Raw genomic sequence first — 16,898 nt, forward strand, 5'->3', positions numbered from 1 at the left:
AGTATAAAGAGCCAAATAGTATTAAAAGAAAGGAAAATAAGCAGCCTCCTAGTCCTTTCCTCCTCCCTCTGACTCCTCTTCTCTGAGGCAGCCATTGTCAGCTCCTTGTTTCTTGTTGTATTTACCAGCATTAAAAAGACAATGTTTCCATTCTACTGCATCTTGATCATTTTTGAGACTATGAATTGTCTTCCTACTATAGTAGATCAGGAGTTCAGGTCTCGCTCACGCTGTATCTTCCATTCCTTTTACATAGTATACAATACATATTTTAATATATTGAAGGACACTTCCTATTTTCCTTATTGAGAATATGTAAATATTATTTACTGTTGAGCTAAATAAATTATTATGATTGAATTTCTGCCTTGTGCAGCTTTTTGTTTTTCCTTGCATTAATAAACGCTGCATTTTTTATTTGTTTAGTTTCCTTTGGCTATGTGGCAAAGTCTTCCTACAACTTCTAAATGCTTTGTAAAACACACAGTGCAATGTTCCACATGGCCAAATCGATCAGAGAATCCATCAGTTCTGCTTTCCCCTGGAGACAGCTCTTCCAGAGCCCCCAGTTCCTTGCTGCAGCCTGGACTGAGCTGTTGTCCAGCCGCAAAGCCAGACTCCTCAAACCTTCCTTCTCGCTCCTGCATTGAATCCCCAGTATCCCAGATCTCTTTTATTCCCTCTCCCTTGGTTTGCTCCCTTGTTTTTGTGGGACACCTCTTCAAGGAACTCTTAAGAGGGCAGGAAGGGAACACCCTCTGAGAAAGCTGTGTTTAAGCCAGGCCACAAGGTAGAAGGCGCTGGATGAAACATGCCTGAACCACCCCATCAGATCATCCATCATTGTATAACACACCATGGTTTTCCAAACCCTTGGAAAGGTCTTTGTGGCTGAGTTTTTTTTTTTTTTTTTTTTTTTTTTTTTTTTTGAGACAGAGTCTTGCTCTGTCGCCCAGGCTGGAGTGCAGTGGCACAGTCTCAGCTCACTGCAACCTCCACCTTCCAGGTTCAAGCAATTCTCCTGCCTCAGCCTCCCAAGTAGCTGGGACTACAGGCACCTGCCCCCACACCCGGCTAATTTTTGTATTTTTAGTAGAGATGTGGCTTCACCATGTTGGTCAGGCTGGTCTCAAACTCCTGACCTCAGGTGATCCACCCACCTCTGCCTCCCAAAGTGCTGGGATTACAGGCATGAGTCACTGTGCCCAGCCTGAGCTGTTCTTTCTCAACTCTGTGCTACAGTCTTCGTTTTTAGCTGTAGGACTGAGCCTGACTTCCTGGTGTGTTCATGCACAACACTGCTCTAGTCATGAAAGAAACTCGTTTTTATGCCACCAAGGTCGCAAGCAGGTGGAGAAACGTAGCACAAGAAGCCCAGCAGACCTAGCCTGCTTCCTTGCTTTGCCACTTACTAGCTGTGTGACCCTGAGCAAGTTACAACATCTCTCTGAGCCTCTTTCCTCATTTGAAAAAAGGGAGTACAATAATAACAATGTGGAAAGATTCTCGGGGGATTGGATGTCATGTAGAAAAGGGACGGCTTTGTGCATGGCAGTTCTCACCTAGCAGGTGCCCGGCACACAGTAGACCACACAGTCATTCTCTCACCTTGAGTTCCTGATGTCTGGCTTTCTCCAGCATGCGCAGGGCTCTCTGGTGGGAAGCCTCGAGCTGGGCTTTCACAGCCTGGTTCTGCTGGGTGGTCTCCTGGAGTTCACGCTGCAGCTTCTCCCTCTCAAGGTCCGAGAGCTGCTTGAGCGCCTGCAGGTCCTCCCTGTAGTTGCTGGTGCACTGCTCCAGAGCCTGCTGCATCTGCAAGACCTGCGCACCAGGCATCCTACCCTCAGTCTAAGCCCCTCGCCTTTCCTGGGATGTTTTCTTTAAATAAAAGCTTTCTAAATGTCACCTCCATGCAGCTGAGCCTCCTCTGTCTCTAGGGACTCTGAGGGGATGGAAGCTGCAAGCTTGAAGGACCTGGGGGTGGCTAGTCCTTCCAGGGACCCCTCAGCTACAGCCACGAATGCCGGGAAAGAGGAAAAGAGGGGCGGGGACACCAACCTTTCAAGAGAAATCAAGAGGGGACTGGAATGCCTTCCAGGGACCCACGTGGCATCCCCCCTCCTCCCTCTCAGGTGCCTGCTCGAATCTGGTTTCCTCACTGAGGCTTCTCCTGATAGCCCCGTATAGTACTACCTCCCCCAACCCCACGTCCCCCATCACAGGACAGTCTCCCTGTTCTAGTTTTCTTTTTCCTGAGCCATCATTACCTTAGAATGAACTACGTGATTTACTAACTTCTTATGTCAACCATTTATTGTCTGTTCCCACTTCCATTGCTAATATATATATATATCTTTATATATAAAATATCTTTTTTTTTTTTGAGACAGGGTCTTGCTTTGTTGCCCAGGCTGGAGTGCAGTGGTGTGATCATGACTCACGGCAGCCTCGAACTCCTGAGCTCAAGCGACCCTCCCACCTCAGCCTCCCGAGTAGCTGGGAGTACAGGCACATGTCAACATGCCCGGTAATTTTTTTTTTTTTTAATTTTTTGTAGAGACAGAGTCTTGCTATCTTACCCTGGTTGATCTTGAACTCCTAGGCTCAAGCATTCCTCCTGCCTCAGCCTCCCAAAGTGCTGGGATTATGGGTGTGAACCACCACACCTGGCTGTAAAATGTAAGGTATTTTTTCTGGTTTGTGCATTGATGAATTCATCAGTGGCTCATACTGAGTGCTCATTAGCACAGCAGGTTTTTTATTTTCTTTCTGAGATGCAGTCCCACTCTGTCACCCAGGCTGGAGTGTAGTGGTGTGATCTCAGTTCACTGCAACCTCTGCTTCCCGGGTTCAAATGATTGTCTTGCCTCAGCCTCCTGAGTAGCTGGGATTACAGGTGCTCACCACATGCCCAGCTATATTTTATATTTTTAGTAGAAACAGGGTTTCACCATGTTGGCCAGGCTGGTCTCGAACTCCTGACCTCAAGTGATCTGCCCCCATCAGCCTCCCAAAGTGCTGGGATTACAGGCATGCACCACCGTGCCCAGCTGCAGCAGGTTTGGAATGAATGAATAAATAAAACCAAGAATCCCACTTTGCCCTGGTCCTGTAATGCCTTCCCAGCTTGGATGTGAATCCGGCCCTGCATGCATTTCCAAGTTTGTAAAAAGGAGGGAGCAGGATCTCAGGAAGGGGCACATCCCCACCAGGGTTGTCCTACCTGGGCTTGCAATGTGGCCTTCTGGCTTTGCCAGTTCTCCTGGAGACGGGCGATTGCGGATGTTTTCTCCTTCAACAAAGAGCCCAGTGGAGGCTGTGGGTCACTTCCCTCCTTGAGAAACACTTCGGTCCTTTGAAGATAGGGATGCCACAATCACAAAAGATCCTCGGGCTGGGAATGACACTGCCACTCTGATAACGTGCCAGCCACTCTGCCTGGGAGGAGGGAGCTCTGAGAGCAGTTAGTGGGGGTTAGAAACATCTTACTTGACTTTCAAAAAGCAACCTGCCATATAAAGTGTATTATTGCACTTAGGATACAATCAGGAACCACCTGATATCTGTTTTAGTGGGTTCTTAATAAATGGTGATCAACTATCAAAATGACTGAGAGCTAGAGTTACTGATATGAGGTCTTTGGGGGCTCCAAAAAAGAGATCTCTATGGTCTTAATTTTGCAGCTCTTTCTGCATATATAAAAACGACAACACCACAGTGTTTTGCCTTGTCAAAGCATGCTCACACATTTTACTGGCATCCCCAAGTACAAATCGGGGGACTATAAATAGTCCTTCACATATGTAACGTGAACAAGGAAATGCTAGTTTAAAGCTGCAAGAGCTTCTGCATTCTAGATAAGATGCTCCCTTCCTTAATGCTGAACTTTTGAACCAGCTGAGAATTTCAAGTGTGATTGGGTTAGATTGGGATGTTAAGTATTTATCTTGCTTCACAACGTAAAAGGATGCCACATGGTGGGGCCCTCTGGAGAGATTGCCAGGTGATAAGCAGCATCTGCTTCCCCTGACAAGAACATCAGGCCAGAGTTCCAGAGGTGGGGTTTAGGGTCTTGGGCTGTGAGAAAAGGCCATGAGACGGGGCACTCTGCTTGGCAGAGGTGTGAAGGCCCAGGCCGGGATGTTAAGGAAGAGACAGACACTGGGGACCCCTGAAAGGAAGGGTATAATGCTAGAAACAGCATAGGAAGGTGGCCAAGAGGATGGTGCAAGAGCCAGACTACCCAGCTTCAAATTCCAGCTCTACAACCCACTCAATGGCTTGAGCTTCCTCCTCTATAACATAAGGTTAATAATGCTACCTTTTCCATAAGGATTAGTAGAGTCAGTATCTATAAAGTACTTAAAACAGTGTCTGGCACATAGTAAGAATTACATAAAGAACTAACTATGGGCTGGGCGTGGTGGCTCACGCCTATAATCCCAGCACTTTGGGAGGCAGAGGCAAGTGGATAGCCTGAGGTCAGGAGTTCGAGACCAGCCTGACCAACATGGTGAAACCTCATCTCTACTAAAAATACAAAACATTAGCTGGCTGTGGTGGTGGGCACCTGTAATCCCAGCTACTCAGGAGGCCGAGGCAGGAGAACTGCTTGGATTCAGGAAGCAGAGGTTGCAGTGAGCCGAGATCACAACATTCCACTCCAGCCTGGGCAACAAGAGTGAAACTCCATCTCAAACAAACAAACAAACAAACAAACAAAACTACACATTAAAAGAGAGATGTTTTCTTTCTCTGCATTCTGATTCTCTTAGGTTATCCTCAAGCCTTTCGAAGGTATGCAAAACATAGCCACCTTTAAGGAGCAATGAAGCAGGGATACCTGGGTCTGAACTCTGGGTATGGAACGAAGGGTTAGGAGGCCAGAGAAACCGGAAGAGCAGCCTCGGGCAAGAGTGACAGGTGGCACTGCCAGATAAGCACTCCCAGTGAGTCCTGGGAGAGGGGAGGGGGCTGAACTTTCTCTCAGGATAGGGCTCAGTTATTATTATTCTTTTTAATATTTTATTCAAGTAAAATTTACATATAGTGAGGTACACAGATCTTAAGTGTACAATTCAGTGAGTTTTGACAAATATATACAACCATGAAACCAACATCTCAATCAAAATACAGAACATTTTCATTACCCCGAAACTTCCCTTGCAGCCAAAAGCTTTGATTTCCATCACCATAGATCACTTTTGCCTGAGCTTAAGCATCATACAAACAGAATCATGTGGGATGCATTCTCTTGTTTCCAGGTTATGTTGCTCCCCATCATGTCTTTGGGCCTCATCCATGTTGCTGTGTATGTCAGCAATTCATTCTTTTTGTTGCTGTGTAGTATTCCTTTACATGAATATATGGTAGTTTGTTTATCCATTTTTCTACTGATAGACATTTGGATTGTTTACACTTCTGGGCTATTATAAATAAAGCTGCTAGAAATAAACGTGTCCAAGGATTTTTGTGGATATATGTTTTTCTTTTCTTTTTTTGAGACAGAGTCTCGCTCTGTCACACAGGCTGGAGTACAGTGGCGTGATCTTGGCTTGCTGCAACCTCCACCTCCCAAGGTTCAAGAGATTGTCCTGCCTCAGCCTCCTGAGTAGCTGGGGCTACAGGTGTGTGCCACCACGCCCAATTTTTGCATTTTTAGTAGAGACGAGGTTTCACCATGTTGGCCAGGCTGGTCTTGAACTCCTGTCCTCAGATGATCCACCTGCCTTGGCCTCCCAAAGGGCTGGTGTGAGCCACTGCACCCAGCAATGTTTTCCATTTATTTTGCTTAAATACCTAAAAGTGGAACTGCTGGTAGGTATGTGCTTAATGTTTTAAGGAACAATCATATAGTTTTCTAAAGTGATTGTACCATTTTAGACCCTGCCAGCAATGTATGAGAGTTTCAGTTGCCCTGGATTGTTGCTAACATTTTATGTTGTTAGACTTCTTAATTTTAGCCATTCCAGTGGGTGGGAAATGGTATCTCACTGTGGTGGTAAGTCGCATTTTCCTGATGACTAATGATGTTAACCACATGTTCATGTGCTTACGAGCCACTCACATATATATATTTTTCTTTTTTGGGACAGGGTCTTGCTCTGTTGTCCAGGCTGGAGTACAGTGGCCCATGGGTTGCTGCTGCCTCAACCTTCCAGACTCAAGCAATCCTCCCACCTCAGGCTCTTGAGTAGCTGGGACTACAGGCATGTGCCACCACGCTCAGCTAATTTTTGTATTTTTTTTGTAGAGATGGGGTTTTGCCATGTTGCCCAAGCTGGTCTTGAACTCTTGGGCTCAAGCAGTCCACCTGCCTTGGCCTTCCAAAGTGCTGAGATTACAGACATGAGCCACCATGCCCGGCCTCACATACATCTTTTTTAGGAAAGCGCTTGTTTGAGTATTTTGTCTATTTAAAAAATAGTTTTGCAGCACGTGACAAAGATGCCCTCTCTCACTCCTGTTCAACATAGTATTGGAAGTTCCGGCCACGGTAATCAGGCAGGAGAAAGAAATAAAGGCCATCCAAATAGGAAGACAGGAAGTCAAACTATCCCTGTTTGCAGATGACATGATCCTGTATCTAGAAAACCCATAGTCTCAGCCCAAAAGCTCCTTATGCTGATAAACAACTTCAGCAAAGTCTCAAGATACAAAATTGATGTGCAAAAATCACTAACGTTCCTATACACCAACAGCATTCAAGCTGAGAGCCAAATCAGGAACACAATCCCATTCACAACTCACACACACACACAAATACAGAAGGAATACAGCTAACCAGGGAGGTGAAAGACCTCTGCAAGGAGAACTACAAAACACTGCTCAAAGAAATCAGAGATGACACAAACAAATGGGAAAACATTCCATACCCATGGTTAGGAAGAATCAATATTGTTTAATGAACATACTGCCTAAAGCAATTTATAGATTAAATGCTATCTCTATTGAACATTTTTCACAGAAGTAGAAACAACGATTTTAAAATTCATATGGACCCAAAAAGAGCCCAAATAGCCAAGGTAATCCTTAGCAAAATGAACAAAGTTGGAGGCATCATGCTACCTGACTTCAAACTATACTACAGGACTACAGTAACCAAAAGAACATGGTACTGGTACAAAAACAAATACATAGATCGATGGAACATAATAGAGAACCCAGAAATAAAGTCACACACCTACAACTATCTGATCTTTGACAACCCTGACAAAAACAAGCAATGGGGTAAGAATTCCCTATTCAATCAATGGTGCTGGGATAACGGCATCATTTGCAGAAGATTGAAACTGGACCGCTTCCTTATACCACATACAAAAGTTAACTTAAGGCCAGGCATGGTGGCTCATGCCTGAATCCCAACACTTTGGGAGACTGAGGTGGAAGGATCATTCAAGACTAGCCTGGGCAACATAGTGAGACCCTGTCTCTAAGAAAAAAAATTAACTCTATGGATTAAAGACTTAAATGTAAAACCCAAAACTATAAAAACCCTGGAAGACAAGCTAGGCAATACCATTCTGGACATAGGAACCGGCAAATATTTCATGACGAAGACACTAAAAGAGATGGCAACAAAAGCGACAATTGACAAATGGGATCCAATTAAACCAAGAGCTTCTACACAGCAAAGGAAACTATCAACAGAGAGAGCAGACAACTTACAGAATAGGGGAAAAGATTTGCAAACTATGCATCTGACAAAGGTTTAATATCCAGCATCTATAATGAACTTGAATAAATTTACAAGAAAAAAACAAACAACCCCATTAAAAAAGTGGGCAAAGGACATGAACAGACACTTTTCAGAAGGACACATACATGACTCAACATCACTGATCATTAGAGAAATGCAAATCAAAACCATAATGATATAGCATTTCACACCAGTCAGAATGGCTGCTATTAAAAGGTCAAAAAATAACAGATGCTGGTGAGGTTATGGAGAAAAAGGAATGCTTATACACTGTTGGTGTGAGTGTAAATTAGTTCAGCCATTGTGGAAGACAGTGTGGCAATTCCTAAAAGACTTAGAGGCAGAAATACCATTTGACCCAGCAATCCCATTACTGGGTATCTGCCCAAAGGAACATAAATCAATTATAAAGATACATGCACACATATGTTCACTACAGTACAATTCACAATAGCAAGGACATGGAATCAACCTAAACGCCCATCAATGGTAGACTGGATTTTAAAAAATGTGGTACATATATACCATGGAATACTATGCAGTCATAAGAAAGAATGAGATCACATCCTTTGCAGGACCATAGTTGAAGCTGGAGGCCATTATCCTTAGCAAACTAAAACAGGAACAGAAAACCGAATATCACATGTCCTCGCTTTTATAGGTGGGAGCTAAATGATGGGAACACATGGACACATAGAGGGGAACAACAGACACTGGGGCCTACCAGAGGGTGGAGGGTGGGAGGAGAGAGAGAATTAGGAAAAGTAACTAATGTGTGTTAGGCTTAATATCTGGGTGACAAAATAATCTGTAACACAAACCCCCATGACACAAGTTTACCTATATAACGAACCTACACATGAACTCCTGAACTTAAAAGTTCAATCAAAAACCAAATAGGTTTGTCTTTTTATTACTGATTTATAAGAGTTATTTATATATTCTTAATACAGATGGGATATTTTATCCCAGTCTGTGGCTTTTCTATTCATTTTAAGTTTTTTTTAATAAGTGGAACTTTCAATTTTGACAAAAACCAATTTATTAATTTTCCTTTGATAGTGTTTTCACATCCTATCTAAGAAATTAGTGCCTACACCAAAGTTTCAAAGATACTTTCCTGTTTTCGTTTTTATATTTTAGATCTATGAAACATCTCAAATTAATTTTTGTGCATAGGGCACAGTAGGGGTTGAGGTTCATTTTCTTCTCATGTATATCCAGTTCCAACACCATTTGTTGAAAAACTTTTCCTATGTCCATTGAATTACCTTGGTACCATGAACAAAAATTAATCTAGCAACTATGTGTGTGTGAATCTATTTCTTAACATTCCATTGTGTTTCATTAGCTTATTTGTGTACTGGCATATTGATACCACAATGTCTTTATCACTAAAGCTTTATAACATGCCTTGAAATCAGGTAGCCTGAGTCCTCCAACTTTCAAGATTTTTAATATTAGTTTTGGCTCCGTGACTTGCTCTGGCCCATGGAAGCTGGGTGGAAATGAGAGTGCATTTCTGAGTTTAGGCCTGACGAGCCACTGCATGTTTCCATAAGCCTTTTGAACATCTTCCCTTTACCATGACATCAACATTCCCTAGATGGGGACTAATCCTTCAGCCTGGGCCACAGAATGAGATGGCATGTGGAGCAGATTTTAACTGTAGTTTGTGGCAGAGCAATAACACCTGACCCTCACCCAGGAGCCAAGCTCACATAAGTCCCACTGATGTGGGGTTAGGTTTTGTGTCCCCACCCAAACTTCATCTTGAGTTGTAATCCCCATAATCCCCACGTGTTGAGGATGGGACTTGGTGGGAGGTGATTGGATCATGGGGGCAATTTGCCCCATGATGTTCTCATGATAGTGAGTTTTCACGAAATCTGATGGTTTTATAAGTGTCTGTCATTTCCTCCTACACATACTTTTCTCTCACCTGCCGCCATGTAAGACGTGCCTGCTTCCCCTTCTGGCATGACTGTAAGTTTCCTGAGGCCTCCCCAGTCAAGCAGAACTGTCAGTCAATTAAGCCTCTTTCCTTTATAAACTACCCAGTCTTGGGGGCTTCTTTATAGCAGTGTGGAAACGACCTAATATACCCGCAGAGCCTGATAGAGCCAATCATAAGGGTAGCTAATCTATGAGCTAAAAATCTTTGATATTTGGGGGTGTTTGTTATAGCAGCAATAGCTGACTGACATAAGTGATATAGGTGGGGATCTCCCTCAGGATCACAAAGCTTGCTTATATCCCCTAATTAAAGAACACTTGGAAACATAGGGGCAGAGGTTTTGGGCCAGTGCAGGTCTGAATCTTGGACAGGTTTGCTAACTTCTTTGAGCTCCAGGTTCTTAAGCTAAAAAATGGCTTCTCTGGGTTGTTGTAACAATTAAGTAAGATAGTTTATGTAAAGCCCATAGCTGTGCTGAAGACATACAAGATATGCTTGTTGACTCCCCAAGCATGCTGCAAGGAGCAGTGATAAATACTTGAGGATAGAATGAATGAATGGATGAATCCTTCCACATCTGAGTCCTCATTCATTGGAGCACTCAGAAGTCTGCATGTCCTCCTGTACCTTTCTTCTTCGTCACTGCTGGTTCCTTCTTCAGCTCCTAACTTATCTTGATACTCCTCTCCTCTCGGCGAAGTTTCATCCAGCTTCAAGCATGGATCCTAAGGCAAAAAGAAAAAAAAAAAAAAGGCAAGATGAGCTTAAGTACAGCTTAATGATTCAATCTGTGGCTTATTCAAATCAGAGAGCAGAGGAGAGGGAGCCCTCAGCAACCCACTCTCAGTGCCCTGCTTGCAGGGGATGCCAAGGCTTGTGATGATGACGTGACTAGAACAGTGCCTGGCTTATTGTGATCAATGCCAGCCCTGATCCCTGTATCCTGTTTTTCAGTCTATGAAGCATTTCACACTGCTGACAAAACTAAAGCGTAAAGAGGGGAAGTAACCTGGCTAGGGTGCCACCATCGGTGAGGAGTGGAAATGAAATATGCAACTGGACAATAGGACCCTGGGGACTGAACTCTTGACCACTTCATGATATGGTTCCAAGCATAACCCTCAGAGAGAGGTCCTTGGTAAGCCTGCTGCACAGGGCTGTTGTGAGGACCTGAGAACCATGCTGGCTCATGGCCAGTGGCAAGCATGAGCAACCGGTGTTACTATTATATCCGTTTTACAGTTTGTAGTCTGCTATGTCCCACTATGTAGAATCAGAAAGCATGGAACTTGCTGAATGACCAGAGATGTGGTATGGGAGGAGAATAGGAAAACTATTAGTTAACAATGAGGCTTCTGAATATTTTATGAATTGAATTTGCTCATGTTATCATCCTTTCCTTCCCACAGAGATACACGGGTGTAAAAGACCTTGCTATTTTGATCTATTTGTCATAACCACACTGTCCATGAAAACAGCATAAGACAGGGTAGGAACAGATTTGTCTCATGAAATAGTGATCATTGTAACGTGTGCTTTTCACTAACTAGCTGTATGGGCTTGAGCCAGCTTCTTCCCTTTTTTGGACCTGAGTTTCATCAGCTGTGAAACAAAGGCGCTGGCTTACATCTGTGGTCAAACTGTGTTCCAGGGATCCTGGAAGGCGTCTCGGGGTAGGAAGGGGCAGAGCTGAGGCTGGAGGGTAGGGCCTTGGGCTCCCATTCACCCTTGATCTGGAACTGCTTTGGTTGCCTTTCCACATACTGTATTGTCTATAAAAGGCCATCAATGTCAAGACCAATGAAGACCTCCACATTGTCAAATCCAATGTTCAATTCTTGGGTCTGTGCTAACTGGGCCTCCCAGCAGAATTGGAAATATTGATGATTCCTTCCTTTATGCAGCCTTCCTTCCTGGGCTTTCTCCTCCCCCCACCCCCAGTTACTGCTTCTCAGTCTTCTTTGCTGAAGTCTCCTCCTCTCCTGCTTCTCAAACTGACACATGTCCAGAACCAAACTCTTTGTTTTACTCCTCCAAACAACAAGCATGCACTTGGCTCAGGGCCTCGCACTGGCTGTTCCCTCTTCCCTCTGATATTTGCATTCCTTGCTCCCTCACTTCACTCACTGCAACTAGGAGATCGGCTCTGACTTAAAGCTTAGGCTCTGCTACCAGACAACCTGTGTTTAAATGCCAGATCTTTTACTTATTAATAATGTGACCTTGGAAAATTACTTAGGTTTTCCCAAGGATTAAATGAGTCGATACAATGTAAAGTCCTTAGAACAGTATTAGGTACCTAAGGAACACTCAACACTCAAATTTATTCCCTGGAATTCTTTTTTTTTTTTTTTTTGAGACAGAGTCTTACTCTGTCACCTGGGCTGGAGTGCAGTGGTGCAATTTCAGCTCACTGCAACCTCTGCCTCCCGAGTTCAAGCAATTCTCCTGTCTCAGCCTCCCGAGTAGTTGGGATTGCAGGTGCGTGCCACCATGCCTGGCTCTTTTTTTAATTTAATTTTTTTATTTTTAGTAAAGACACATTTCACATGTTGCTCAGACCAGTCTCGAACTCCTGAGCTCAAGTGATCTGCCCACCTCGGCCTCCCAAAGTGCTAGGATTACAGGTGTGAGCCACCATGTCTGGACTGTTCCCTGGGATTCTTGTTCCCTGGATACCTTCTCTGAAATTCCAGCCCCTCTCACTCTGTTTTCCCCACCTTGCTCTATGTTCTTCTCAAAGTACATATCACGGCCTGACGTTGACTTGTCCACTCTTTAATTATCTGTTTCCCTCACTGGAAGGTAAGCTCCATGAGGGCAGGGACTTTGCTCACCTGTTTCCCTGATGCCTAGAACAGTGTGTGGCACATGCGAGTCATTACTAAAAGAATAAGCACAAATATGTCACGGGCCACTCCAGGATAGCAGGAGGACCACTCTCTCCCATACTTACCCTATACTCACTTTTGTTGTTTTTATTTGTTTCTGGTTTTTTTGTTTTGTTTTGTTTTATGATACAAGATTTTGCTCTGTCACCCAAGGTAGAGTACAGTTGCGAAATTGTGGCTCACTGAAGCCTCAACTTCCCAGGCTCAAGCGATCCTCCCACCTCAGCCTCCCGAGTAGCTGGAACTACAGGTATATACCACCATGCCCGGGTACTTTTTACATTCTCTGTAGGCACAGTGTCTTGCTATTGTTGCCTAGGCTGGTCTCAAACTCCTGGGCTCAAATGATCCTCCTGCCTCAGCCTCCCAAAGTTCTCATATTACAGGTATAAGTCACAGTACCCACCCTTCCCCTGCTTTACATCCCATGGAGAGAAGGGCCTGGGATGGCTACATTGTCATGAAAATCCCGTGGGCATGTAGCTGGATGGTGGCATGTGGCGGCTGTCGCCCAAACTTTGAGTGTTTTCCTGCCCTGCTTTAGGAGCCTTTATGATTCATAAGTTCAAGCTCTGTTTAAATCATTTGCATTACCTCTAAATGTAGCAGAATACCATGTGATGCCCACTTCCAGAGAATCAGCAAGGAGATGGCACTTGGGTACCCACTGCCCACTGTGCCGGGAGGATCTGTCCTGGGGCACTCCAGAGTGATGGCCTGAGAGAGAGTAAACATCCGCTCTGCCTCCTGCAGCTTTTCTCCCTAAGCCCTTATCTTCCCTCTGGGGTGGATATGTTCTGAGTTAACTCTGCTAAGCCAGAAATACACTTCCCAGGACCTCCTTCCCTGCATACTCTGGACCATGTGACTTTGCATAAAATGCGGAAGATGGAAGTGAAGCAGCAGTCATTTCCTTGTTAAGCTTGGATGCTTGAATGCAGGGCACCTGGTGGTGTTGCAGCTCATACACGTCATTGCTGATCTGCTCGCTCACCTTATCGGCCAGGGCAGGTTTTGGGCTCTCAGCTCCTTTAGCTCCTGCTGGTTTCTCCTTGAGTTCTCTCTATTCTGGGCCTGTGTGTACAGCTCCTGGGGCAGCAGCCAGGCCTGAAGCTCTTCCCACACCCGCCAGATCCTCCTCAGGGTTATCCCTATCCCCGGCCACGTGCATGTCTAGCTCCATGATGAAGGATGCCTGATTCTCCTACAGGTCACTATTAGCAAATGTGGAGCTTTGTTGGCTTCAGATACTGACATGGTTCAAGCCCAGCCTTGTGGGCTGCAGTTCGTTCTTGATCTTCCTCACTTCACTTCTGTCCTTCTTTCCTTCCAGCGGCCCACTCTGCTGACTTTAGTCCCACCACCAGGTAAAGAAGCAACAGTGGAATGTAAAGTGTTTAGCTGGCTCCTTCAATTATGCTAGGTCGGTTCCTAAATTTAATCTCATATCCTATATCATTCTTAGTAGATTGTTTCTGTGATCAAACCCTAATTGATGCACCTTTTAATCTCCAGATGCTACTTATTCTTCGAGGGCCTATTCAACTGTTACTTCCTCATGAAGGCTTCACAATATCTTTTGTTGCAATTACACCTTCTCCTCTTGAAGTTCCCATAACAATTTTTTGCTACCACAATTTTCTTTTTGTTGTTGTTGTTTTTTGTTTTGTTTTTGAGATGGAGTCTTGCTCTGTCACTCAGGCTGGAGTGCAGTGGTGTGATCTAGGCTCACTGCAACTTCCACCTCCTGGGTTCAAGTGAGTCTCCTGCCTCAGCCTCCCAAGTAGCTGGGACTACAGGCGAGCGCCACCATGCCCGGCTAATTTTTGTATTTTTAGTAGAGACAGAGTTTCGCCACGTTGGTCAGGCTGGTCTCGAACTCCTAACCTCAGGTGACCCATCTGCCTCGGCCTCCCAAGTGCTGGGATTATAGGCATGAGCCACTGCGCCCGGCCTTGCTACCACCATTTTCTTGCAAATACTTATTGATCACTTACTATGTGCCAGGCATTGTTCTAGGAACACATGAATAAACAAAACAACAAAAGTTTTTCTGCCTTGTATTGTTATAGGAACAATTTCTTTCTCCCTTCCTAAACATAAGTGAATGTAAACATAATCCCAGATACAGTTTTTAAAATGTTATAAACCCTACAGCCAGGGACTGAGAACCTGCAGCACAGCTATTTTTCATAGCCTGAATCCTCCCTCTTTACGTAACTAGAAACTAAATTTGAGCTGCTTGACATAAACTGGTCACAGGGTCCAGTGAGGTTGGTTCATTGTCGTGCATTTTCAAACATGTTGTGACTAAACAGATTATAACCTACATGTGAACCAGAGGCTAAAAGGTCCTCCTGTGCCTCCTAGTTTCAGGTATTTTGGGCATAAAAAATATCTCAGAGATCTCTAATTCCCACAAAGCCCAGCAGTAAATATATAGTCTAGAAGCAAAACAGCTTTGTGAGTTACCTGCCATAAATTCAGGTTCAGTATAAACCTGGGGGAATCGCATGGTGAATGTGGAAGGAAAACAGATAATCAGATGAGCATATGTACTATTACAATATAAATATATAAATGATGTATGATTCAGTAGGTCCATGTCTCAAAAGGAAAATTCAAGGTTACAAAGAAATTGTGTTCAATAGAAAGCACAAAATATGTTGGCAAAACAATTCTAATGAGACCAGTAGTCAGAACAAACATGAACTGGCTAAGTTCTACATGGAGAGCTCTTCTGATAAAAGAAATTGTTCACTAAAATGCTCTAATAATGAAGCTATAGCCCTCTAATGACACAGCCTGAAAACATAAGGCAAAATGTGTATCACTGTAGTGAGAAATGGGGTAACTTATAATGGGAGATTTTAATACACATCTCTCAGAAACTGACGCATTAAGCAGACAAAATGAGCTAGGATGAGGAAGATTCGAACAAGATCAGCAAGCTAAATCTAATAGCTAAAAAATAAACCAATAGCTACTAACATTTATGTGCGGTCACATAGTGAATGCATTCCAGAGCCAGGATTCAAATATGCGTATTTTACTACCACATCAAGAATATATGCTTTTTTCCTTATCTATAGGAACTATTTAAAATTGACCCTGAATTGGTCTACAAAGCAAACCTCAACACAGTTCAAAGTGCTGACGTTTTACAGACTATGTTATCTTATGGCACTGCAAGAACATTAGAAAGCAATAAGAAGGTAGGTTTAAAAGAATCAGATAAACTTCAAAACTCTGGGACACAGATAAGACATACACTTATAAAATTTATAGCTTTAAATATATTCATTAGAAAACATTCAAGAAGTTAGAAAATGAACAAAAGAATAAATCCAAAGCAAGTAGAAGAAAAGAGATATAAGAGACAAAACAAATGAAATAGAAAAACACATCTGACCAACACATCTAAAAGCTGGGTTTTTGAAAGGATGCATCCTCGGGGTGCAGTGCCTCACGTCTGTAATCCCAGCACTTTGGGAGGCCAAGGCGGGCAGATCACGAGGTCAACAATCGAGACCATCCTGGCTAACACGGTGAAACCCTGTCTCTACCAAAAATACAAAAAATTAGCCGGGCGTGGTAGCAGGCGCCTATAGTCCCAGCTACTCGGGAGTCTGAGGCAGGAGAATGGCGTGAACCCGGGAGGCGGAGCTTGCAGTGAGACGAGATCGCGCCACTACACTCCAGCCTGGGCAACAGAGAGACTATGTTTCAAAAAAAAAAAAAAAAAGAAAGAAAAAAAGAAAGAAAAGATGCATCAAACTTCTGGCAAGCCTGATCAAGGAAAAGGGGAGAAAAAACTTAAAGCAACATGAATAATGGACAAGGAGCTCATGACAGTTATTAGAGATTAAAAAGAATTCCAAATGTACTCTGAGACAACACAGGGCCTATGGAAGGGAATCTGCAGGATGTAATTTTTGGGCCATTTTATTGGCCACAGCTATATTTAAAGGAGTCCTGGGCAGGAGTCCAGAAAGAGGAGAGGATTGAAAATACTAAAATGGCTGATGCACCCAGATAGCAACACTGGCTCCCAGCTACACTGCATTTGTCTATTTCTCTGCATTTTCTCATGGATGCATATGACTCTATGAAGTAACCAGAAAGGCACTGCCATCTTTGATTTACAGATGTGGAACTAAAATTGGAGAAGTCCAGTCATTTGCCTCAGGTCTCATGGCCACTGGAGGGTGGCACAAAAAGTAGAGCCCTGTATTTTCTGATTTCCATCCATGTAATTCCATGTCACTACACTGACACTCAGCTGGGCGTTTTGACATGATTGTCACCTACCAGCATCAAGGCCTAAATGGATGTGAGTCTAAACCATGTT

At 43.8% G+C, this 16,898-nt stretch overlaps 1 protein-coding gene across 1 annotated transcript in view; it reads right to left on the minus strand.

Moving 5' to 3' along the window:
• Window positions 1-16,898, minus strand: part of FAM184B (family with sequence similarity 184 member B) — a 153,056-nt gene that overhangs the window by 21,557 nt on the left and 114,601 nt on the right. The window contains exons 8-10 of the mRNA XM_033213844.1: window positions 10,284-10,381; window positions 3,224-3,353; window positions 1,609-1,821 (exon numbers count right to left, since the gene is read on the minus strand). Of these exons, the coding sequence (XP_033069735.1) occupies window positions 1,609-1,821; window positions 3,224-3,353; window positions 10,284-10,381 (441 nt within the window). The remainder of the gene's footprint in view (window positions 1-1,608; window positions 1,822-3,223; window positions 3,354-10,283; window positions 10,382-16,898) is intronic.

Source organism: Trachypithecus francoisi, unplaced genomic scaffold, assembly GCF_009764315.1.
Source record: "Trachypithecus francoisi isolate TF-2019V2 unplaced genomic scaffold, Tfra_2.0 Lachesis_group1, whole genome shotgun sequence".
Classification (NCBI taxonomy): Eukaryota; Metazoa; Chordata; class Mammalia; order Primates; family Cercopithecidae; genus Trachypithecus; species Trachypithecus francoisi.